Genomic DNA, 24,000 nt, shown 5'->3' on the forward strand with positions numbered 1-24,000 from the left:
TTACAAATGCGCTTCCAGAGTTTTCATTTACGCTTCTGAAGTTTTCGTTTATGCTCCCGGAGTTTTCGTTCGCTGTTCTGACACATTTCTCTCGTGGGGGCGGGGCTAGTAGCAGTGTGTTCTCATTGGTTACTGAGCTTTTGATTGATAGCTTCGTGACCTGGAAGTGAAGACGTCAGTGGTGTGTTTATGTGTGGATGTGAGCGTCTGTATTCGCAGCTTTCTATTTCATTTTAGTGATATTAAGTTTATATCTGTATTTATTTGCTGCTACACTATATTGTTGAGATGATCTCTTATAGAAGGAATAGTACAGACGAATGATATTTATCATTAGTCATCGTCGCTATATCAGGAGGATACTGGATAACGTTAGCCTACTCGTGGTAAGTCTGATTTTTATTTTGTTTTTAATACTATACTAATACTATTTATAATACAGTACTGGCTTTTTTCAGGTGGAGAGGCATTTTAGAGCTCAGTGAGAGCCCATAACATTATACAGCAGTGTTGTCTTGATTTAACTGTTAGCCCAATCATTACATGACTTGTTTATCTACATTCGGTTACAGTCTTCGATTAGATCATATTTGCTTCGATTAGATCATATTTCCCCACAGCCACCCCAAACAACATTGAGCTAGAGTACTGTACAGTAGCCTATCTGTACTGTATCAGTCAATGACCGATGCCATAGGACAGCGCTGTCAATCACTGCCTGATTCAACTTTGGCAATGTAAAGCCTTTTTACCATGCCAATAAAGCTATTTAAACCTGAATTTCTCAATTGCTGATTCATTTGCGATGCAAAGTTTTTGAAAGAGGAGAGACACGACTTGACCACAGACCACGTCTCTGTTCGTAATATGTAAACACTCAATTATTTTGAAGTATCGCCCTGGTTGCAATATTTATTCTGATTACTTTTGTGTGATAAAGATGACTGATAAAGCTATTATATGTATCTAGTATGAGTAACAAATTGCTTTTTCTGTGTCCATATTTGACTAATAATAAGGAAAAAAGTGCACTTCAAAATGAACATTTCTTTGACAAATGTTAAATCTTTAATAGTCTTTAATAATAAATATATGTCCAAATTAAAAACTTAATACATGCAAGTAATTATGACTGAAAACATCCATCAACTAGGGAATACACATCCATATGTTTATATATAGGGCAATACAGCCATCTACTGGTTACACAACAGTATTACAGATGATAAATGCTGCTTGATTCCGAGGTAAATATTTAGTACTGTAAAATCCCTTAAATATAAATATAATAAATATTTTAAGTCTGCAACGTGTTACTGCATGGGGAGTTCAAAGCAGTTTGTATTGTTAGATTATAATACATTTCCTCTCTCATTTTCCAGGGAGTGGAGCAACTTTTCCATAAACAAAATTCTGATGCTGACACAGAGGATGGAGTGATAGTACCAGAGATCCACTGTCCCTATCAGACAATAATCTTACTCTGTTCAGACACATCACCTTTGAATGACTGGGATCTTGATCTTCAGACACCTGATTTATTTTAATATAAACTAGCAAATATTTCAATTTCCTCTAGATTAAAACAAACACAGTTCACAAGTACACAAGAGGTTTCACTTTATTCTTATTAATCTATGCTGATCTTGGATTAGCATACCAATAGCATATGAATGTTGAGGGGATAGTTCACCCAAAAATACAATTCTCTCTTATTTTACTCACCCTCATGCTGTCCCAGATGCATTTTACTTTCTTTCTACAGATAAACACGAATTAAGATTGTAAAGAAAGTAATCCATCTCTGCGAGTCCTAAAGACGCTTTAAAAAACACACACAGTGAGCGTGACGGTAATCCATGCGACCTCAGTGGATGAGTCAATGCCTTCTGAAGTCAAACAATAGGCTAGATAAAAGAAATACTAATAATGTAAACTCTTTTAACTATTAAAAATCTTACGTACATGGGTTACAATCCACTTGTATTATGGACTCACAGAGATGGATTATTTCCTTAAATATCTTTGTCTATGTTTATGTCAAGAAGAAAGTCATATACATCTGGGATGGCATGAAGGAGAGTAAATGATGAGAGAATGCTCATGTTTTGGGTGGACTATCCTCGTACTGCTTGCAAGGGTGTAGATTTGGTTTGAACATTGGGGGGGTTGAAGTTTGGGTCTGCATATTTTTCATGTGATCATGGTATAAATATTGGGGGGGTTGTAATGCATAGATTTAAATTTTTAAATCCCCCCCAAAACTACGCCCCTGACTGCTTGTGTCCATTCACTGCTTTGTCAAAGTCACTGCTTTGTTACTTGTACTGCAACAGGAACTGCTCAAAGAATCATTACAACATTTAAAATGTATATGAATTTTTAAAATGTATTCTGTATTTGTAATTGTGCATTTTGTATAGTAATGTATATCATGAGAATACTGTGCATTACATGTATATTATGTAGTTAATGTTTTGTGGATTCTGGTCTTTCCTGTCACAATATAATTGCATCCAAGACCTTCACTCTGATACTTGTGTATATGCTTTAGTGACAATAAAGAATGTACATTTATTTGAATTCATATTTTCAATTACATTAATTTAACTGGTTGTATAAGTCACGATTGAAACGGTTGATGATTGTTAAAATATATTTACAATTTTAAATGTTAGCAGATAGTGTTAATTAAATGAAATAACTAAATACAATTATCAATTTTTAAAAAATGGCAACAAGAACATTCTTTGTGTGACATATGTAATGAAATGCCCTTTGAGGTCTGTATCTGACAGCAGGACACGACTGTAATTTTCATATTGTTTAAATTCCTCTTATTTAAGTGATCATTAATTTTGATGGTGTAAACGTAGGCTATATCATGCTAACGATGAGTAGTGTGATGGCCATGGCTGCCAAACTTGATTACTTGGTTGAAGTTTGACTTTCTTGACGGCTGAATATATCACACACGTTTGCTAGTATTCTCTTTAAATTGTAACAGCTCAACCTAATCAGAGCCTAACATGCAAAATAATCATCAGGAATAAACAAATATTCTCCGAAAACATTGGACACTACAATATTTTAAGTATTATATACAGTACTTTAATGTGCAATTACACCTGAATAGACTGAATAGATCTCTTGTGCTCCTAAAAAGCTTCTGCCAACTAAGTAGTAGCAGCAGGTAAATACAGATAAAATTAAAAAACAAACATAACTTAATATCACTAAAATGAAATAGAAAGCTGCGATTACAGACGCTCACATCCACACATAAACACACCACTGACGTCTTCACTTCCAGGTCACGAAGCGATCAATCAAAAGCTCAGTAACCAATGAGAACACACTGCTACTAGCCCCGCCCCCACGAGAGAAATGTGTCAGAACAGCGAACGAAAACTCAGGGAGCGTAAACGAAAACTTCAGAAGCGTAAATGAAAACTCTGGAAGCGCATTTGTAAGTTCAGATCAGCGATTGAAATATGAGAAACAGTTAGCAAAACATGCAGTGTATTAAAAACGAAGCAAAAAATTTGCCTGCGATTTATTCTTTTTCAGTTTTAGAGATAATTTATTTAGTTTCAATTTATATTTTCATTAGTTTCTTGAAAAGCTACGTTCATTTTTATTGGCACAAGAATAGCTCCATAAGTTTCTCAGACAGTGCGTTCAACATCAGTCACTCCTCCACAAACTCCTCCAGTGTCTCTCTCTGTGCCTGTGGTTGTACTGGGAGTTTTACTCTTACTGCTCTTAGTGCCACTGCTTATACTGATTCAGCAGAACAGAGTGATGAGGAGAGGTAGGAGAGATCCAGAGACTGTCATATTGTGTGTTATTCAGTGTGTGATCAGTCATGTGTTGTGAACTGACAGCAGGTTTGTCTGTCTACACTCACAGCTCTCTCTAAGAGGAGACACAGGACGACGACTGAGGCCGTTTATGAGGAGATTCATCACAGACACAATCACTTCACTCAGAGAGGTGAGACATGAGCCGTGAATCTTATTTAATATTATTAATAAGAGAGTCTGTCAGACACTTGATGTTCATCTATTATTAGTCCTGTTAAACCTCCGGCTCCTGTTAAACCTTCTCACAGAAAACCACAGAGCTGCAGGTGCATGTTTATGTGTGTGTGTGTTGTGGGTGTGTGTGTGTGTGTGTGTGTGTGTGTTGTGTGTGTGTGTGTGTGTGTGAGTGAGTGAGTGAGTGTGTTTCTTCCTGTATGTATTTTTAGTGGGTAATAAGGAGCGGTTCATATGTTTGTACGTGTGTGTGTGTGTGTGTATTTGTCTCTTCCTGTGTGTATTTCTGGAAGGCAGTGAGGAATGGGTTCATGTGAGGATACATGTGTGTTTGCTAATAGGCCTAACAGAAAACAAACAGAAAAAAACATGGGATTTCTGCCTCTAATGTTAAAAAATAAAATAAAGAGTTGTATGATCCAATGGAAATTCAGATTCAGTCTGTTTGTGATGATGAACATGTTCCTGACTGTTTTTCTCTCCTTTAACAGGAAGTCTCATCTCTGAAGAACTGCATTCTGGGTATGAAGATGCTGATGAGCTTCTCTCAGGTTAGACAGCAGAAGCGCATATTCATTCCACTCAAAATAATTTTCATTGAATTCAACCTAAATAAATAAATGTAATTAACAAATTCTATTAAATATTTGACTAATGACTCAATACCCTTTAAATTCTGCTGTTTGTCTATATATTAACATTCTGTTCTCCATTTTAGCAAAAGATTTCAAGACTGTATATTATGATGATGTCACCAACAACAGTGGCCTGAAAGGTCAGTGACCTTTTTAATTGATCACATGATTTATTACCAGATGATTAATAACTTAATGGTCTCATGACCTGCAAAAAGGACATATTTTGGCTTTTGTATCCAAACATATTCTGTGTTGATGCAGAAGAGATGAAGGAAATCACACCGGGATACTATGATGATGTCATCACTGATGGACTGAAACCAGATCATGAGACAGGTGTCGTTCTGTTATTCTATAACAGCATATTGAAATACTTCAGTATATTAAAGTTATTTCTGTATATTAACGGACAAAAAAAAACTTTTGAATGTCATTAATGTTTGTGATGAATGTGTGATTTTGTAGAAGACACTCCTGAGAGCTATGATGACGTCATCACCAGTGGACAGAACTCTTTCATCAAAAAAGGTGTTTTTTTATTGATTTTTTTAAAAAATATATTCCTTTAAAATAAACCTCATAACTGATAATATTTTAAAATGACTGCCTTAATGTTTTTTGACTTATATTTAACTTTTTGGGCTTATATTTGCACGTGTAGTTAACATGCTAGAGAATTATGACGATGTCATCATTAATGGACAGAGCTCGCAAATAGGTGGGTTGAACAGAACTACATTTTATTATCAGCCTTACATTTTTACATGAGTATTAGACATGAGCTTTGTGTAATCAATACACTTAAAGGGAAAAGGGATTCAGGGACTCAAATAAGATAAAGATGTGTCCCAATTCAGAGGCTGCATCCTTTGAAGGCCCGAAGGTCAAAACTAGTGTTGTTAAATGGGACGGTCTACGGGAGATTGTTCTTGTCGCCTAGCAACTGTGACAGCGATGATGAGCGGCAGTAACGTTTGTACTGGACTTTTTTGAAAGTTATATTAAACTGTCCGAAACCAAAACAGGGTTCACAAACTGTCTAAATATGTTCACCATGGTCCATTTCTATATAAAATAAAGAGTATAAACTATATATCATCTTAGTAAGATATGTCAACATTTGAACCGCTTTAAAGTTTTTTAGAAAGATTTACTTTTCTATCATTAGATATTTGAGTAAGCTGAAACCCAATACTTGCATTTAAAAGTGTAATTTGGCAGTTTTCGAAAAACAAAATCCTGTCGTCACCGGAGCCTTGGAGCCGGAGTCAATCGGCCTTCATATGATGCAGCCTCTGATCGGGACGCAGTTTAAGTGTTTTATATTCTGATGTTTTTTATGTCATTCTTGATCAGAGGGAGTTCAGGAGGACTATGATGATGTGATGAGTGTGAGTGAAGATGTGAGAAACCTGTTAGGTAAGTTATTAAGTTCATAGTTCTTCATTTAAAATATGAATCTGATTACAACATGAATTAAGATTTTGTTTTTAATAACAGATTATGATGATGTGGAGGAGGAGTCAAAAAAAGGAGGAGGGCCATTCGGCTCAATGACCGCGCCAGTTCAAGAAATTTGAAAACTTAAAAGTTTGAGTGAAATTGCTATTGATATATCAAATCTAAGGTTTTTATGTTTTTTTTTTTTTTTTTTTTTTTTTATTTAAATTGATATGCCTCTGTGAGATTTTGTATTGTTTATTATGGCCTTGTAGTAATAATACAAACAACAGTGCCTTTTCTGCTAAATTACCAACAAAAAATGTGATGTAAAAGCCTCACCATGGTGACAGCATGTAGGCCTACTGTACTTTTTATGAGTGAAAAATGCACACACAAAAAAAAAAACATTTGCATTTATTTTGGATGCATTAAATAACTTTTATAATAAACCTGCTAAAGAATTGATCTGTATCAAATATTATTATTTTGTGTGGTCAGGTGTGTTTTAACCATAATAAATATGCATATCACTTGTCATTTTACTTTTAAATCCATTCTCAGGCTGTAGATGAACGTGAAATGTGAAGGTAACCCATAATCTCAATTTTTCCTCCAAGTTAGTGCACACACATTAGCAGTAATGAACACACGCTGCAAACCGTGGACACACACTCGGAACAGTGGGAATCTTTTTGCTGTGACACCTGGGGAGTGATTGGGGTTTAGGTGTTTTGCTCAAGGACACATCACTCGTTTCCTGTCGGTATTGAGAATCGAACCCACAACCTTTTGGGTTACCTGTCTGACTCGCTAACCATTAGGCAACGACTGCTCAACAAAGTGAAAGTGACATGTTAAGGCAACGTATGTAACCCATACTCGGAATCAGCATGAACTTATCCAAGTAGTTAGTGCACACAGACACACACATTTGTTTGCTTTAGGCTATATAGGGCTATGTGTAAGTCAACAATCTGTAACACGTTTAAAATGTGTATTTATTCTCTATAAACCATATGAATCACTTTATAATAACTTTACTATGGCGTTATTTTTTAGTCAAAAGTTATGAGCGTGTAAGACATGCTCACGAGCACATTATGTTATTTCACACGCGCAAAAATGAACCTTCAGCTGGCATGATAAAAGTACTCGCGCACAAATTCAACAACCGAGAGGTGTACAGGTAGCTGCGAGCGAGCGCCTGGCATACTCTCATAGGTTAACTCTGCTTGTACAGTGGAATCCTGCTCGCGCGCAGCGGGCTTCTGCTCGCGGAATGCTGTTTTGCTCGCGCAGTGGATTTCTGCTCGCTCAGCTGATTTCTGCTCCCTCGAGTCTACATGACTTTTGACAATTTGGGGGCGGAAACCAAGGAGGGCACTGACCCTCTTATGATTGGTCACTTTCATCATGGAAAATCTTGGGAAATCCTAACCCCGCCCACCTTCTGACGCAGCGCGCGTCACTCAGCACGCTCTGCTACTCCGGTTATCTCTGTGTATATTTTAGGCAACGAAATATGTGATAAAACACCATACTAACTATTTTCGTTTTCATTTAAAGAAATCTTAAACATGATAGCCACACAAATGTGGTTCATGCAACGCGTATTGATTATATTCACTGCACATAACGTTTGCCTATTTATAAAAAAAACAAAATATAAAACACAAACCTGCCTCTTTTCGTTTTAAATATAATATAAAAACATTAAACATTTTAATATGGCCCAGGCAATATGTGCATTTGTACTAAACAACAGATTTTGCAGTAAACAACATTACAGTTTTTAAATTTTTAAATACAATTATTACAATTTAAAATGACAAAACTCACCCAGTCTCTTTGTGTTAAATTTCAGTTTTATCAATATTAGCCATGATAAAAGTATAAGTAAAAGGTATAAGAAGCTATACAAATAAAGCAAACAATTCAGTCAAAGCAAACAATTCATCCTAAATTGTTAGGATAAATAATAATCTGTTAATATACTGCAGTCAAAGGTTTGTAAACTTGAGTAAAATTGTACTGACACACAACAACTGGGGCTCCTGTACCAGTTAAAGAGTCCGGCGATGTTCACCACCAGAAACATCTCATAGTCATTTTACTGCCCCCCATAGGAATAGATCGGTATTGCAGTATTAAACACACAAGTGAAGCTGCAAACTTGGTCGAGTATTCCTAAATGATGAACTGGGGAAAGGCATATGTATATATATATATATATATATATATTTTTTTTTTTTGTCTTTTTAAAATCATTATAATATTTTTAAACAAAATTCTCTTTTCCTTACACTCTTTTGTGAAATAACATTTACTGTGCACTTGAAGAGTATGACAAGCATTACTAACTTCTGGATATATTATAGTAGTTAAAAAGAATCTTTAAAACAGCACATTTGATTTCTGTTTGTATCCAACTAATATTTCTAAACATGGACCCAAAGTGAGAAACATGAAGCAGTTAGTTATCAGTGTTTGTATTTGTATATCTGCAAATGCTGTGCTTTGATGCTGTAAATAAACTGGAATGTTTTCTGAAATCAGTTTCCTGTATGTGTGACTGTCACCCCTCTATCTTGCATGTTTCTCCCCAGTTAAGTGTCTCTATAAGGTGGAGGAGGAGTCCTGTTCATCTGTGTTGACGTGCTTTTAATAAATATGGTGAGAATCATAAATACGTCTTCTGATTTGTCAGTGAAACTGTTTGATGATTTCCTCTCTTCTGTCTAATAAGGTAAAAGTTTGATTGGCTTGTTGTTTGGTGATTGTAGAGCCTTCTGTCTCTGTCTCTCTTGAACCTTTCACTTCTGAGCTGATCAAGAAGAGTGTATGATCAGTGAAGATGGAGAGCTATCTAACACTCATTTTTTTGTCATCTTTGATCAGACTCGCCACAGCTGGTACGTACACACACACACAGGATCATTATGTGTGAGTTAATGTAGTGATTGACTCTGTGTTAGTTAGGAAATGGTCATAACACAAGTTCCACTTTTGTATGTGTAATATTTGAATTAATATAAATGTTAATTTATTTCATGGTTATTTTCTCTGTTCATCTGTTTTGCTGACTTAAAGTCTGTTGTTTGTCTTCTCACTGTGCATTATATATACAGTAAATCATTCTGTATCTTGTCTGCAGGAAATGTGAGGCTGGTGAATGGTAATAATTCCTGTGCTGGTAGAGTGGAGGTTTATTATAGAGGAGAGTGGGGAACAGTGTGTGATGATTATTGGAGTTTGACAAACACTGCAGTGGTGTGTGAGCTGGGATGTGGCAGTACTTCAACAATGTGTGTTGCTCACTTTGGACCAGGATCAGGACAAATCTGGATGGATAATGTGAGATGTAGTGGATCAGAGTCCTCAATACTCAATTGCTCAAAATTAGAAATGGGTGAACATGACTGTAGACACAGTGAAGATGTTGGGGTGATCTGTTCAGGTAGGTTGGTTTTCTGTCTAGATTTCAACATCAAATGTATTTATTCTATTAAAAATATGTACTAGATTTTAAAATTAATGTTCATAGTTAATAAATAGTGGAAACCAACAAGTGTTATAACACAGTTTAACTGATTAGAACTGATCTATCGGCTCAATGTTATATCAATCATACTGTACATGACCACTATCTTGATGTGACAGTAGAAGCTGCAAGACTGTGTACAAATATAAAAAATCTACATGACAGTAACAAATTTCGAAGTCAAAATTTTGTTTTATGTTGTGATCAGGTTAATGCATGTTTAATGAGAGTGCATGCATGACCTGAATCAGCAAACTCTCTTGTTTAATTTCATATACAAAATTTACTCTAAATGTTAAACACTTTCACCTTTATGTTAAAAATAAACCAGAAATTGAAAAATAAATTAATGTACAACATTAAAACTGATGTTCTATTAGTATTACAGCTCACCAAATCCAGGGCTGGACAAGTCAATAGAGGTGTAACAATACACTGATGTGACGATTCAGCTTGATACACAATACTGAATACTGAATCTAATACTTTAAACAAAGCCAAAATGGACTAAATATTTAACAAAAAGTACTGCAAGATGCTAAATTCGGTATAGCATAATGAATTTACTTGAATAGGCTTACTTGGCCTTTGTCCCCTATTCACAGAGTGTCACGGTTTGGGTTTTGTTTATTGTTCCTGGTTCTTGTCTGTCATGTGATCCCCTGTTCTAGTCATGTGATCTTGCCTTGTGTTCCCCTGTCTGTTGTCATTTTGTCATTGGTTGATTGTTTAAATGTTCACAGGTGTCCCTTGTCTCGTCATTAGTCCAGTATGTATTTAAGCCCTGTGTCTAGTTCAGTCTTTGTGAGTTCTTGATGTTGTTAAGTGGATGTTGGTTGTTCTGTTCCTGAGTCCTGTTCCCCGTTCCTGTATTTGAGTTTGTAAGTCTGGAGTTTGTTTAATAAAGTGAGCTGCATTTGGATCCTGCTTCCTCCATGTTTCAACCGAATCATAACACAGAGCAACGGTGACACCATTAAAATCTTAGAAATAATAAAAATTTAAATATTGTAAATATAAAATTTTGTATTTTATTAAATTATTTATTTATTTTTTAATTGATTAATAATAATTAATAAACATGCTAGATCAAATGTGTGAACTTCTGATCATATTTGATGCTACATTAAATAAATCTAAACTTTGATTTTGGCTGAACTATAGCCTACTGTTGCTGTGTACAATACATTGTCGCTATGGATGATAAATATTGTTTTTGTATTGTGATACATTGTGACCTAGGGTGCCAAATGAAGGACCAGTACTGACACAAATGTTACTCTAGACTGAAACAACAGCACTCTTTGTTCTTGACATTACTCTAAATAGTTTACAATAAGTTGAAGATTTCAAAACAGCTTTTAATTTTGGGCAAATTTAATTCTGCCGCAAAAAAATCTCTCACTTACGAAACATTATAAGCAAAACACTCCATGGTCTCCCTTGCGAAAAAGTAATATATTCAAGTGTGCTATTAGTACAGTTCTTTATTACTAAAAATAAGAAAGTATACTTCCTGTCTACTTTTTATGTACTTCTCAGAAAAATACTTAAAACTGCAATTTAGTCCCAAGCAGTATTGAAATACACTTACAATTTTGTACTAGTACATTGATATTAGTATTCTAGATAAAGTATACTTAAAAATATACTTGAACTTTTCTTTACTTTTTTATTTTGGGGATTTTTTTAATGTCTTGATATTTTAAATGGCTTGTTATCATAATCATTTCAGGCATCAGGCTGGTTGGAGGTTCTCGCTGTTCTGGAAGACTAGAGTTGCCTCATGGAAACACCTGGCACACAGTGTGTGACGCTGCCTTTGACCAGCAGGATGCAGAGGTTGTGTGTAGAGAGCTGGACTGTGGGGCTCCTGTACAGGTGCTGGGAGAAGATGCTTTTGGCAAAGGAGACGCTCAGATGTGGACACAAGAGATTCAGTGCAGAGGAGACGAGTATCAGTTTGCTCTCTGTCCAGTGTTACCTTCACACAATTGTTCCTATGACAACGATGTGAGCGTTGTATGTGCTGGTAGGTGAATGATATGAACTATACAAGTATGGACATAAAATCACAGAGTAATATTTTACAACAATTGTTTTTCTTTTTTCTCTATCTTTTTCTGCCCTTTTTACCTTCAGAAACAGTGCGATTAGCAGGTGGTAAGAGTTCCTGTGCTGGTAGAGTGGAGGTTCTTCATGATGGTCAGTGGGGAACAGTGCATGATGTTGGTTGGGATATGTCTGAAGCTGCAGTGGTGTGTAGAGAGCTGGGATGTGGAGAGGCTTTAAGTGCACCAAAGGGTGCTCACTTCGGAGAAGGATCCGGCCAAATCTGGATTTCTAATTTACTGTGTACTGGATCAGAGTCTACATTGATGAACTGTAGATTCAATGGATGGGGAATAGACACTAATCATACTGAAGATGCTGGAGTCGTTTGCTCTGGTAAGCTCATCCACGCTTATTTCATAATTACTAACCTTTTTTCCCAAAGAATTCCAGGATAAATACAAATTTTCTCACCACATTCAATGTTACATCAGGTGGTTGTTTGGTTGTCTGTGTGGGGTGAAGTAATCTATTATGTGACGTGCTGAATTACTAGATGGAAAGTACATGAAGCAAATTGTGCGAACGAAACACAGGGTGTTATTAAAATGCGTGTAGTCTATGAAATGCTCAACCTTTGAACAATATATTATATTGTTCAAAGGTTGAGCATTTCATAGACTACACGCATTTTAATAACACCCTGGGTGCATTTATCTTACTAAAGTTTTTCTCCCCTGTTATTCATTAAATGTGACCCTGGATCACAAAACCAGTCTTAATTCGCACGGGTATATTTGTGGCAATAGCCAACAAAACATTGCATGGGTCAAAATTATAGATTTTTCTTTTATGACAATAAATCATTAGGATATTAAGTAAAGATCATGTTTCATGAAGATATTTTGTAAATTTCCCACCTTAAATATATAAAACATTTATTTTTGTGAGTGGATGCAGCATAATCGCCAACAGAAATGTACAACTTTAAAGGCGATTTTCTCAATATTTCGATTTTTCTGCACCCTCAGATTTCAGATTTTCAAATAGTTGTATCTCGTGAAATATTGTCCTATCCTAACAAACCATACATCAATGGAAATATTATGTATTCAGCTTTCAGATTATGTATAAATCTCAATTTAAAAAAAATTGCCCATAAGACTGGTCACAAATGAAGAAAGCGGGTGTACTCTGGGTTCGGGCCACATTCAGAGCTCTCCCCCGGACAACACACCAGTCGTCAAATATGCATACTCTTTTACTCTAGATAATTATTTGTAAGTGCAAACTCGTGAAATGCAAGAAGCTTGTGTGAATTTTATGCATGAAATAAACTGCTGACAATTAAAAAATAAATAAATAACTGGTCAGAATAAATTGTTTAGTTTTATAAAGTAATAGGTCAAGAAGCAAAGCAAATATTATTAAAATTGTCCCTTTTTTCATTAAAGGAGTCAGGCTGGTTGGGGGATCTCTCTGTTCTGGCAGAGTAGAAGTGCCTCATGATCGGTCATGGATGTCAGTGTGTGACGCTGCCTTTGACCAGCAGGATGCAGAGGTTGTGTGTAGAGAGCTGGACTGTGGGGCTCCTGTACAGGTGCTGAGAGAAGATGCTTTTGGCAAAGGAGACGCTCAGATGTGGACACGAGAGATTCAGTGCAGAGGAAATGAGTCTTATATTTCTTTTTGTCCAACATCATCTTCTCTCGAATACAACTGTACCCGTGAGAATGACATTGGACTGTTATGTTCTGGTAATGGAGCTTTTCAAACAACTTTTTTAAACCATTTCTTTTGCATGTTTTGTACTGTTTAACTAAACTCTCTGTTCTTTGTCCAGGTTACACTGACCTCAGACTGGTCAATGGTCCTGACGTCTGTTCTGGTCGAGTTGAGCGTCAGTACTTCAGTCAATGGGGCACAGTGTGTGATGCATGCTGGGATATGAGAGCTGCCAGTGTCCTCTGTAGACAGATGAATTGTGGGATTGCTGTGTCTGTTGTGGGATCAGACTGGTTTGGAGAGGGAAGTGGTGAAATCTGGGCTGATGTGTTTGATTGTGACGGGAATGAAACAAAACTCTCAGAATGTTCCGTCTCTTCATGGAGTCGAGCTGAATGTTCTCATGGACGAGATGTTGGAGTCGTCTGCTCTGGTGAGTTTATATTACTGGAGGATTCACTGATAGTTTGCTGCTGAAAGATAAAAAAAAAGAATAAATTTAGTATTTCATCTCACCATATGTGTAATTTCACAACATGTGTAGTGTCATTTCAAACTGAAAGAAAATATACTTGTCATTTATTTCAGATTTTTTTGGTATTATTGATGTAAAGTATATTCACAAACTTGCAATATTTTAGTAAAACATGAGACCTTCTTTCCAGATTCCTCTCTGGCTGTTCATGACGGTCTGGTGCGGTTGTCTGGAGAGAGACAGTGTGAGGGGGAGCTGGAAGTTTCCATCCATCAGGTCTGGAGGAGAGTTCTGCTGGACTCCTGGAGTCTCACTGAATCCTCTGTGGTCTGCAGACAGCTGGGCTGTGGCTCTGTGCTGAACTTCTCCGGCTCCTCTTCATCCAGTCCTGAACACAGTCATGCGTGTGTGACGGGCTTCCAGTGCTCTGGGAGTGAAGCTCATCTGGGGAACTGCAGCTCTCCACAAACTCTCAACTGCAGCTCCACACAACAGCTGTCAATCACCTGCCTTGGTGAGAACAACAACATCTGGGCAGATTCTTCAGTTGTTAGTGATCAATAATGTGTTTTTCTCTCTCTGAATATCAGGTCGCGGGTCCATCAGGCTGGTGGGTTCTGGGGGAGACTGTGCAGGGAGGCTGGAGGTTTTTCACAGTGGCTCATGGGGGACAGTGTGTGATGACTCCTGGGATATTAAAGATGCCCATGTGGTGTGCAGACAGCTGCAGTGTGGAGTGGCCCTCAGTAACCAGCAGGTACCAGCCTGGTTTGGTCCTGGTTCTGGACCCATATGGCTGGATGAGGTGGAGTGTGAGGGGAATGAGACGTCCCTGTGGAACTGCTCTTCTCCAGGCTGGGGGAAACATGACTGTCAACACAAGGAGGATGTAGGAGTCGTGTGCTCAGGTAAACAGCAAACATTAAGTTAAATAATAACTTGGCAAAATTTTAAACTTTTCAATAACCTATGTATGTGATTAGGTGTACTTAAACATATTAAATATACATCAATTTAAAAAATACATGAACCTATTCTGTTAATACAAGTGCATTTTTCAAATGTAGACGAGATACTGTACTAAAATACTCTGACAGAGTTTTCTAAAGTACTTGAGCTGCAGTATGACACTATAAATCTACAGCACTAACCGAAGTTGTATTGACAAAGTTCGGGGGGAGCACGTTCAAATGATCTATCCAATCAGCATAAAACGGGGCCTATAAACACGTAGCCAACTCACCTATGTTCCTCGACAGTGTTTTCTGCATACCTCCTCCACCCCGTCTTCTCACACTTGGTTACTATCCTAACCAGAGATACAGGGGGAGTACTCTGGGTTCGGGCACATTCTGAGCTCAGAGCTCTCCCTCGGACAGCACGCCAAATACACATAAGCTTTTACTCTATCTAATCATTTGTAAGTGTAAACTCGTAAAACACAGAGTGCCACAAATGTAGTCTGATTTCCAAACAAATAACTCTAATGGTTCTTTTTAGTGAATGAAAGCCATAAATCTTACAACTACTGACTGGATCAGAAGACAAAGTGTAAAGAAAAAAACACATTATTGGTTAGTATTACAGTTTTGCTTTAAATTGCTTACACACTAAAAGTGGTATTTGAGCCCACTTAGAGAAACCATTCACTCATATACCTAATCTTCAGACCAAGTCTGCAAAACTGCAAACACATTATCTGCTTTACACTCATTTATTTGCATTTGTAAAACAAACTTTTTGCAAAATGCTTAACACAGTTCTCATTATTCAAAACTAGTGTTTCTTGTGTTATTTCAGAAAATACTGCCATTTAAATCCCACAATAATTTTCCAATTACTGACACCCAATGATCAGGAGTGAAAACATAAATTGATCACTTAGGATTTAAAATGCAATGTTTTTTCAGAAAGAAAGAAATTATTTTTACCCTCTTGCATTTCTTTTTATAGTGTAAATATACCTAATTTGATCACTTAGAAATCAAAACTCAATTTTTGAGAAACAAATACACTTTTGACCCTTGGATTTCTGTTTATTTTGTAAATATATACTGAATATGTCAATTCACATTTATTTCTGTAGCGCTTTATATAATACAGATTGTTTCGAAGAAGCTTCACAATTGTAACAAATTAAAATTCTGCTGTAAAGCAGCTCTAACAAGCCAATAGTGTCATTATTCAGCTCAAGTCAGTTCAATAACTGTAAAGTTTATCGATTGAGCATACATGCTGTATATACAGTTTTTGTGCACATACATGCAAGTGTGATAAACTCCTTTACACTCCACTGCACTGAACAAGCAAAAGATAAAATCGTTTTTGTGTTTTACATTTTTCACATAGCCTGCTTGCAGTTTTGCAGACTTGGTCTGAAGATTAGGTATATGAGTGAATGGTTACGCTAAGTGGGCCTCAAGTACAACGTGTGTAAACAATATAAAAAACCCTGTAATATAGATTTAAATGAAGTGTTTGCTTTTGCAAGAGATGTGTGATGTTTTGCTTCTTGTGTTCATGTTTTGTGGTTTTGTGAGTTTAAAAAAAATAAGTTTCAGAAATTTTGTGCAAGCAATTAAAAAAAAAAGTAGTGTTTTATATATTTATACACTAATGCATGAAATATGTTTCCACATTTTTGGTTTTAGTGTCCTCCATTTTATATATGTAAAGTTGAGACTAATTATTTCACTGTATGCCTCCTTCTAAAAAGACAGTGAGAAGACATTAAAGAGTTAATTGTTTTAAATGCATTGATTCTCAATCTCATCCTTTTCCATCTAGAGTTTAAAGAGATCAGGTTAACTGAGGGCTGTGAAGGGAATGTGGAGGTTTTCTACAATGGATCCTGGGGTAATGTGTGTTACAACAAGATGGACAGAGACACAGCGAGTCTGATCTGTCAAGAGCTGAACTGTGGAAGATCTGGCAGTGAACCCAGTTATTCAGAGGGACTGAAGTCTCATAATTGGCTTGATAAACTTAAATGTCGACGTCATGATTCCACTCTATGGCAGTGTCCATCTTCACCCTGGGGACAGAATGACTGTGATAATGAAGTGGCCAAGATCAACTGCTCAAGTAAGATGATATTTAACTGATTTAAGATAGTTGTAAAATGTCATGTTTGTTTCATTATAATTATTATTAATATTTATAATTTTTCTGTTCAGTATTGAGTTAAATTTTAACGCTTTAATTTTAGAGGAGCAGACTCGTGAATCTCCTCGGAGTCGTCTGACATGTTCTACCTCAGAATCTCCTCACCAGAGACAGTGTTCAAGTAAGATAATTATAAGGATGTATTTTCTTTATTCACAGTATCTTGAATTATTAATATCTGAGCACTTGTACACCGAATCCACATTCCACATTCATAATTTGTTACAACTTTAAATAGTCATAAAATGCATTGTAAATGTATTGCTGGTCAGTGATGTTGCTGTGTGTGATTTAGATCATGTTCCTCTCAGACTGAGTGGAGGTTCGGGCCGGTGCTCTGGGAGGCTGGAGGTGTATCATAACGCTGTGTGGGGTTCAGTCTGTGCTGATCTGTGGGACATCAGTGATGCTCAGGTGGTCTGCAGGCAGCTGGGTTGTGGAGCAGCACTGAGGGCTGATGAGAATTCAGTCTTTGGTGCTGGTGAAGGTGTTGTGTGGCTGAACAGAGTCGAGTGCAGAGGGAATGAGATTCACCTGTGGGACTGTCCTCTCTCCCTGAAGAACCACACTGACTGCTCCCACAAAGAGCACGCTGGACTCACCTGTGCAGGTCACAGCAAAACACTGAGCAATAGTAGTCATTTTCACATCATTTTAGTGCTACTAACTGTGTATTTGCATGATTTTTAATTTTTAATTTTTAATTTAAAGTCTGTGTCTGTTTTGTCAGATTTGCCAGATTTGTCAGTGTCCACTACTCCTGCCACAACAACATCAGCTTCTCCTCCAGTTTCTCAGACAGTGCGCTCAACATCAGTCACTCCTCCACAAACTCCTCCAGTGTCTCTCTCTGTGCTTGTGGTTGTACTGGGAGTTTTGCTCTTACTGCTCTTAGTGCCACTGCTTATACTGATTCAGAAGAACAGAGTGATGAGGAGAGGTAGGAGAGATCCAGAGACTGTCATATTGTGTGTTATTCAGTGTGTGATCAGTCATGTGTTGTGAACTGACAGCAGGTTTGTCTGTCTACACTCACAGCTCTCTCTAAGAGGAGACACAGGACGACGACTGAGGCCGTTTATGAGGAGATTCATCACAGACACAATCACTTCACTCAGAGAGGTGAGACATGAGACATGAAACTTATTTAATATGATTAATAAGAGAGTCTGTCAGACACTTGATGTTCATCTATTATTAGTCCTGTTAAACCTCCGGCTTTAAACCAGAGAATTCCTCACAGAAAACCACAGAGCTGCAGTTGCATGTTTATGTGTGTGTGTGTGTGTGTGAGTGTGTGTGTGTGTGTGTGTCAGTGAGTGTCTCTTCCTGTGTGTATTTTAAGGGTAATAAGGAGGGGTTAGTAAGTCAAGGTGCAGGTGTGTGTGTGTGTGTGTGTGTGTGTGTGTGTGTGTGTGTGTGTGTGTGTTTGTCTCTTCCTGTGTGTATTTCTGGAAGGCAGTGAGGAATGGGTTCATGTGAGGATACATGTGTGTTTGCTAATAGGCCTAAAACTTAGGACATTCTGCCTCTAATGCTTTTAAAATGTATGTTATTAATATTTGTGTTGTGTTGTAAGTAACACAATGCTTTATGATCCAAAGGAGAAATGAGGAGTCAGTCTGTATGGAATGATGAACATGTTTCTGACTGTTCTTCTGTCCTTTAACAGGAAGTCTCGTCTCTGAAGAACTGCATTCTGGGTATGAAGATGCTGATGAGCTTCTCTCAGGTTAGAGAGCTGAAGTAGATCCAATCATTTGATTTACAAATATAAAAAAAATATTTACACATTTTAACACTAATTCAACTGTTCACAATACTAAAACTTTGATCTTATTAGAAAAAGAGTTCAAGACTGCATATTATGATGATGTCATCAATGGCAGTGTCCTGAAAGGTCAGTGATCCCGCTGTGTCCCAATTCAGAGGATGTGTTCTCCGGAGGTCGCCGTAATATTACGCAGCCTTCAAATGCGACGACCGGAGGACGCAGCCTCTGAATTGCGACACAGCAAACATTCATTACCCAAAACCTGCAACAGTATATTTTACATTTATTTTGTTTCCCAAAATATAAAAAAAATGCCCAAATTATACATGTGTTGATGCAGAAGAGATGATGAAGGAAATCACACCGGGATACTATGATGATGTCATCACAGATGGACTGAAACCAGATCGTGAGACAGGTGTCGTTCGGTTCTTCTATAATAAAGAGAGAAATATTTAAAATATATTAAAATCTGTATATATGTATATATAGAAATATATATATACATTATATATTGTCTCATGTTAAATTTGCAGAATACACACCTGAGAGCTATGATGATGTAATGACAAGTGGACAGAACTCTATCAAAAATGGTGTTTACTTTTTATTGTTATTGGTGTATTTTCCATAATCCTTTTATCCTTTTATGATATTATGGTTAATCCCATTACATTGTAAGATATAATGCAATGTTTGTTCTGTCTATATGTTCATGTGTAGTGGACACACCAGAGCATTATGATGATGTCATCATTAATGGACAGATCTTTCGAGATGTAAAAGGTGAGTCACACAGAACTGCAGTTCATGATCACCTTCACCCACTAATATTGAACATTTCTACCATTAATGAATCATCATGACTTTATCAGGAGTAAATCTAATAATCTCAGACAGTCATGAGGTGAAAGAGATCAATGACATCATTAATGACACAAGCTGATTTACAAACTAGAATGTGAGGTTTTTATTTCACATGTGAATCAGAGGGAGATCAGGAGGAGTATGATGATGTGAAGAACAGCAATGAAGATGAGAGGAACCTGTTGGGTATGTTATTGTAACCATTCTATAGCATATTTAATTTGTATTTGTTATGTTTCTCATTTAAACTACATCTTGATGTAAATATTACAATGAAAATAATCAGTTTGCTTTTGTTTTTAAAAACAGACTATGATGATGTGGAGGAGTCAAATAAAGAGGGAGGAGCCATATGACTCACTGACCACACCCACTGCCTCTTCATCAAATCATATTACAGTTCCTGGAGATATGGGGGTTTCTTAAACTACTGTTAAAGATTCATGTTTTTATTATCTGTAATATTTTTGTATAACAGGTTACATGTATTGCAACAAATTTTGTAGTATTTGTATTTTAATATTTGGCCTATTATTATTATTTTTTTTTAATATCAATATTTTTCACCTAATAAACAAAATATACCATTTAGTCATTACATTTGTCACAATATATTTTAAAAAGCAGTTAGAGGAAATGAGAAAATTATGCAAAACACTATAAACATTTAAAGTTGTTGAAAAAACGGTTAAGCATTTCGGCTGCTGACAGCATTATCTACCTAAATATAATAATAAAATGGATTTACCACTCAATAATTATTATTAGGCATCACATTTTTCCATAAATTTACTGCCATAGTATTTAGTAATAGTATTTCTTGTGTGCTATCAGCTTGAAATAACTTTATCTAACCTTTTATTTAAGAAAAATATACTGTAAAGACAGTTAAACACATTATGTAAAAAAAAAACCCCACACACTCACCTAAACTGCATATTTTACTGTGTGATTTTTACATTTTAACCCTCCTATTACCTTTGGGGTCGATTTGACCCCATTCAGTGTTTAACGTCTCTAAATACATAATTAAAAAAAATTAAATTCCTAATTTAATGGGGACAACTGGGTAAACATAAAATGAACATGATATGTTTTCAATGTTCTGTACACATTTTGTAGCATCTGTGTTCTTTGGGGTCAATTTGACCTCAGGCTCATTTTGCTGTATAAAACATATAAGAAATATCAAATTTTTTGCTTTTCACATATTGGTGATTTGGCACAAATCCCACATTTGTTTTGGATGATATTGTGGTCATTATAAGTTGAGATTTTATGATCTTCAAAAAACTTCCCTCTGCTTTAGGCCCTAACCTAACATTACCATATAGGCCTACTTAAAGTATTGCGAGAACCACTGATAGTTCACACGATATAGTGGAGGGGGAATCATAATTCTCACAAGAATTGAGATATTTCCAGTGCCAATTATATATTTCCAGGGAAGGGAAAACATAATTCTCGCAATAACTTTGATATTTTGTGCCGTGTGGGAGGGGAAAACATAATATAGGGGAGGAGCAAATGTATGAAAGCTTCCACAGAAGCCTTATAAACCTCTTTGTGCTCTGTGAGCTCTCTCTTTATGCTCTTTCTCAATTGAAAATGACCTCTTAGCAAAGGTTTTCTGTCAATTAGATTTTGTCATAGTTCTTTGAAAGTGACAGTGACAAAGGAGAATGTGTCTGAAATAGACAATGTCGAGGAGGACCCTTATTATGATATCTCATATGAGCTATGAGCATATCTCCTCAGATGAGCATGAGACTCCTAGTGTTGACCCTCATGTTGTCTAGCAGATAAATTACCTTCCAAAAATGGAACGTCATTATGGCTGTTACGGAGACCAGTCTCCCGGGTTTCCCCATCTCTCAGTCACGAGCTTCCTCTCCTGAGTTCTAGCGCAGTACATACTTCTAATTAGTGTGCATCATTTGTACATTCTTGCCTTTCACCTGTTCTGTATCAGTGCTCATTGATCAGCCTTTATCTGCCTCATTAACAGAGTGCTCCTTTGCGAAGTATTGCCTCTCTACGTGTGCATGTCCGAGCCGTTTCTGAGTTCCTAACCTTCCTGTGTTACTGACCCTCGCTAACGTTTTCCCTCTCTGATTGTCTGCAGCCTGCCTCTCGACCCATTGCCTGACTCTGACCTTGTTTCTCAGCCGCCTGCCTCGACCTCTTGCCTGTCCCTGGATACTGATTACCAGCCGCCTGCCCCGACCTCTTGCCTGTCCCTGGATACTGTTTTCTCGCCACCTGCCCTCTACTTCCAGCCTGGGTCTTACTCTTCGCTCAGCGCACCACTCAAGAATTCCTAAGTTTACTGTTCTCTTACGAGAGTCCTCTCGTACTGCGTTTTTGTAAAAACGCTACGGGAAAAACTCTTTTTTCACGAAATACTGAAGCAAAAAATTATCCTTAATTTTCCATATATCGTCGCTGTCTGGCGGAATCCTCGTATCTCCAAAACCATTATTTTTCAGGAAATTAAAAAAACTGCATATTTTTTTAATTATTAAACATTGTATCATTAAAGTTGGTATTATAACTTATATTGCTATCATATACTGTTGTATACCAACATTAACACAACATTTCCCCAAAATCATGTTTAATCGGAGATACGAGATTTATGACTTGGGAGCAGGGAGATACGAGGTTACGCTGTCATTGATTAGAATGGTACGGACACAGACGTCGCTGCTGCCAGCAGTGTTCAAAGTCTGCGGTCGCATTGAGCCTTTTGACAAGAGATAAGGCTTTAAGAGCTATTCATATCTAATGATTGTGGTTACATACATCCTAAACTCTATTTTAAAGGTTTAAGAGCTATACGTGAAGCAGAACAAACAAGTAATAAAAACTCGTTGAGTGTTTTAGCGCAATTTTCTGACCTCATGGGATCACAACACTAAGAGATAGTAAATCTTTTCCTGGATTTTTTTTGTGCGTTCCCGAGATTAGACCTTCCTTAACATAATGCCGAAAACCCGAAGTCTCTAGGTGGTCTGGTTGAGGAGTAGATAGAAGTGCAAGATTGGTGCGCACAGACAGAACAGAAATCATGAGTTAACAATCGCAATTTTGTCCGGTGGAAAATTGCGCTAAAAACGATGAGGTAACTAGGCTGTCTAACAGGCGGAAATTTGCCTAATCTGCACGCAAATTTACCGTGGCTCACAGGCTTCCTTCTGCACCAAAGCATTACAGCAATCGATTTTTAACAAAACAAGCCTACTCAAATGTATCTAACCTAACTATTTTCACTCGTTATTGTCTAAAAAAACAGACAGAGTTATGCAATGATAGGCTTACTGGCGCCAGTAACGTTAGACAGACCCTTTTTCTCCCATAAATAAAACCTGCTACTTGGGGTATTTTACATGCACAGTGCCAACTTCGAGTCAGTAAAATAATAATAAAAACAATAATTTAATGCTGGTATCCAAAACATTTATTTCAATTCAAGTATTATATTAGATACATTTTAAAACAATGCACACGTATAATAAGCCTAGTAATATTAAGCCTATAATACGTAGACATTTAAAATACATCAATAACTGATATCATAGTTTAACACAGATAAAATCAGAGTTAAGGCTTGCTTTACGTGTTGCTCGACGAGGATTTCTTATCGTTGCGACGTTCAATCCTGAGGAGACAAAATGCCGGATTATGCCGCGTAAGCTCCCGCCGCGGAGTGAAGAAGAGGTGGAGTTACGAGGATTCTCAGACAGTTGAAGTGTCCAATGGAGTTACGAGATTTGCTCTCAAGCTATTTTCAACACTTTAGATTGGTTAAAAATTTGTAAAAATAACAGAACCACGTGGGGACTGACCAATAGCATCGATTTGTGAAAAAATATGAAATTGACCAAATTTGGACATACGAGGTTTCCGCCCGACAGCGACGATATGTAAAGCGCGTTGCAGCAGTACACAGCTATAGCGAGACAGCTTGCTCGCTCATTGGCTGTTCTGCGGCAACTGCATAAGCCTATCGAGTGAGGCCTGAAGTGACGTCAGGCCAATGAGGGCGCTTCGCGCCCTCCTTGCCACTTCCCGCCGAGACGGGTGTGGCTAACCTCTATAAAAGGAGCTCGAAAAGGCTGATTCACTTGATTTTCATCTCTTCAGCGAAGCTCACGCATCGCTGGATCACGAGGAAGCACGCGTCGTCTGAGGCAAGCACTTCAGCGGGACGAGCCCTCGAAGCCGCTGGCCAACGCCGCCTTCTACCGCCGTACCTGCTGCGCTTTCCGACGCCATAT

The 24,000-nt window shown here is 37.2% G+C and overlaps 3 protein-coding genes across 3 annotated transcripts in view; all 3 read left to right on the forward strand.

Moving 5' to 3' along the window:
* The window catches only part of LOC311082206 (scavenger receptor cysteine-rich type 1 protein M130-like), a gene marked incomplete at both ends in the record, with an annotated part of 77,163 nt that overhangs the window by 6,288 nt on the left and 46,875 nt on the right, over positions 1-24,000 (forward strand). The gene's annotated exons all lie outside the window — the stretch shown is intronic.
* Positions 3,723-6,657, forward strand: LOC311080729 (uncharacterized protein). The gene is made up of 8 exons (XM_084110843.1): positions 3,723-3,814; positions 3,913-3,996; positions 4,532-4,591; positions 4,759-4,815; positions 4,940-5,014; positions 5,144-5,206; positions 6,035-6,097; positions 6,179-6,657. The coding sequence occupies exons 1-8, from the start codon at positions 3,805-3,807 to the stop codon at positions 6,256-6,258; spliced, it is 492 nt and encodes a 163-aa protein (XP_083966969.1). The 5' UTR covers positions 3,723-3,804; the 3' UTR covers positions 6,259-6,657.
* LOC311081429 (scavenger receptor cysteine-rich type 1 protein M130-like) lies at positions 9,527-22,044 on the forward strand (the record flags this gene model as incomplete). The annotated part of the gene is made up of 17 exons (XM_084111966.1): positions 9,527-9,578; positions 11,805-11,966; positions 13,169-13,471; positions 13,558-13,872; positions 14,105-14,467; positions 14,505-14,822; positions 16,702-16,998; positions 17,375-17,689; positions 17,810-18,019; positions 18,118-18,201; positions 18,752-18,811; positions 18,923-18,979; positions 19,194-19,262; positions 19,577-19,639; positions 19,844-19,906; positions 21,693-21,744; positions 21,846-22,044. The coding sequence occupies 17 exons, from the start codon at positions 9,527-9,529 to the stop codon at positions 22,042-22,044; spliced, it is 2,982 nt and encodes a 993-aa protein (XP_083968092.1).

The sequence above is a fragment of the Abramis brama genome (assembly GCF_963993115.1).
Source record: "Abramis brama genome assembly, chromosome: 4".
Classification (NCBI taxonomy): domain Eukaryota; kingdom Metazoa; phylum Chordata; class Actinopteri; order Cypriniformes; family Leuciscidae; genus Abramis; species Abramis brama.

Bases quoted from the DNA above. Each gene is read 5' to 3' on its own strand.
- LOC311080729 (XM_084110843.1), top strand. The intron at 5,015-5,143 runs GTGTCGTTCTGT...GTGATTTTGTAG, and splicing joins GAAACCAGATCATGAGACAG to AAGACACTCCTGAGAGCTAT. The intron at 5,207-6,034 runs GTGTTTTTTTAT...ATTCTTGATCAG, and splicing joins GAACTCTTTCATCAAAAAAG to AGGGAGTTCAGGAGGACTAT.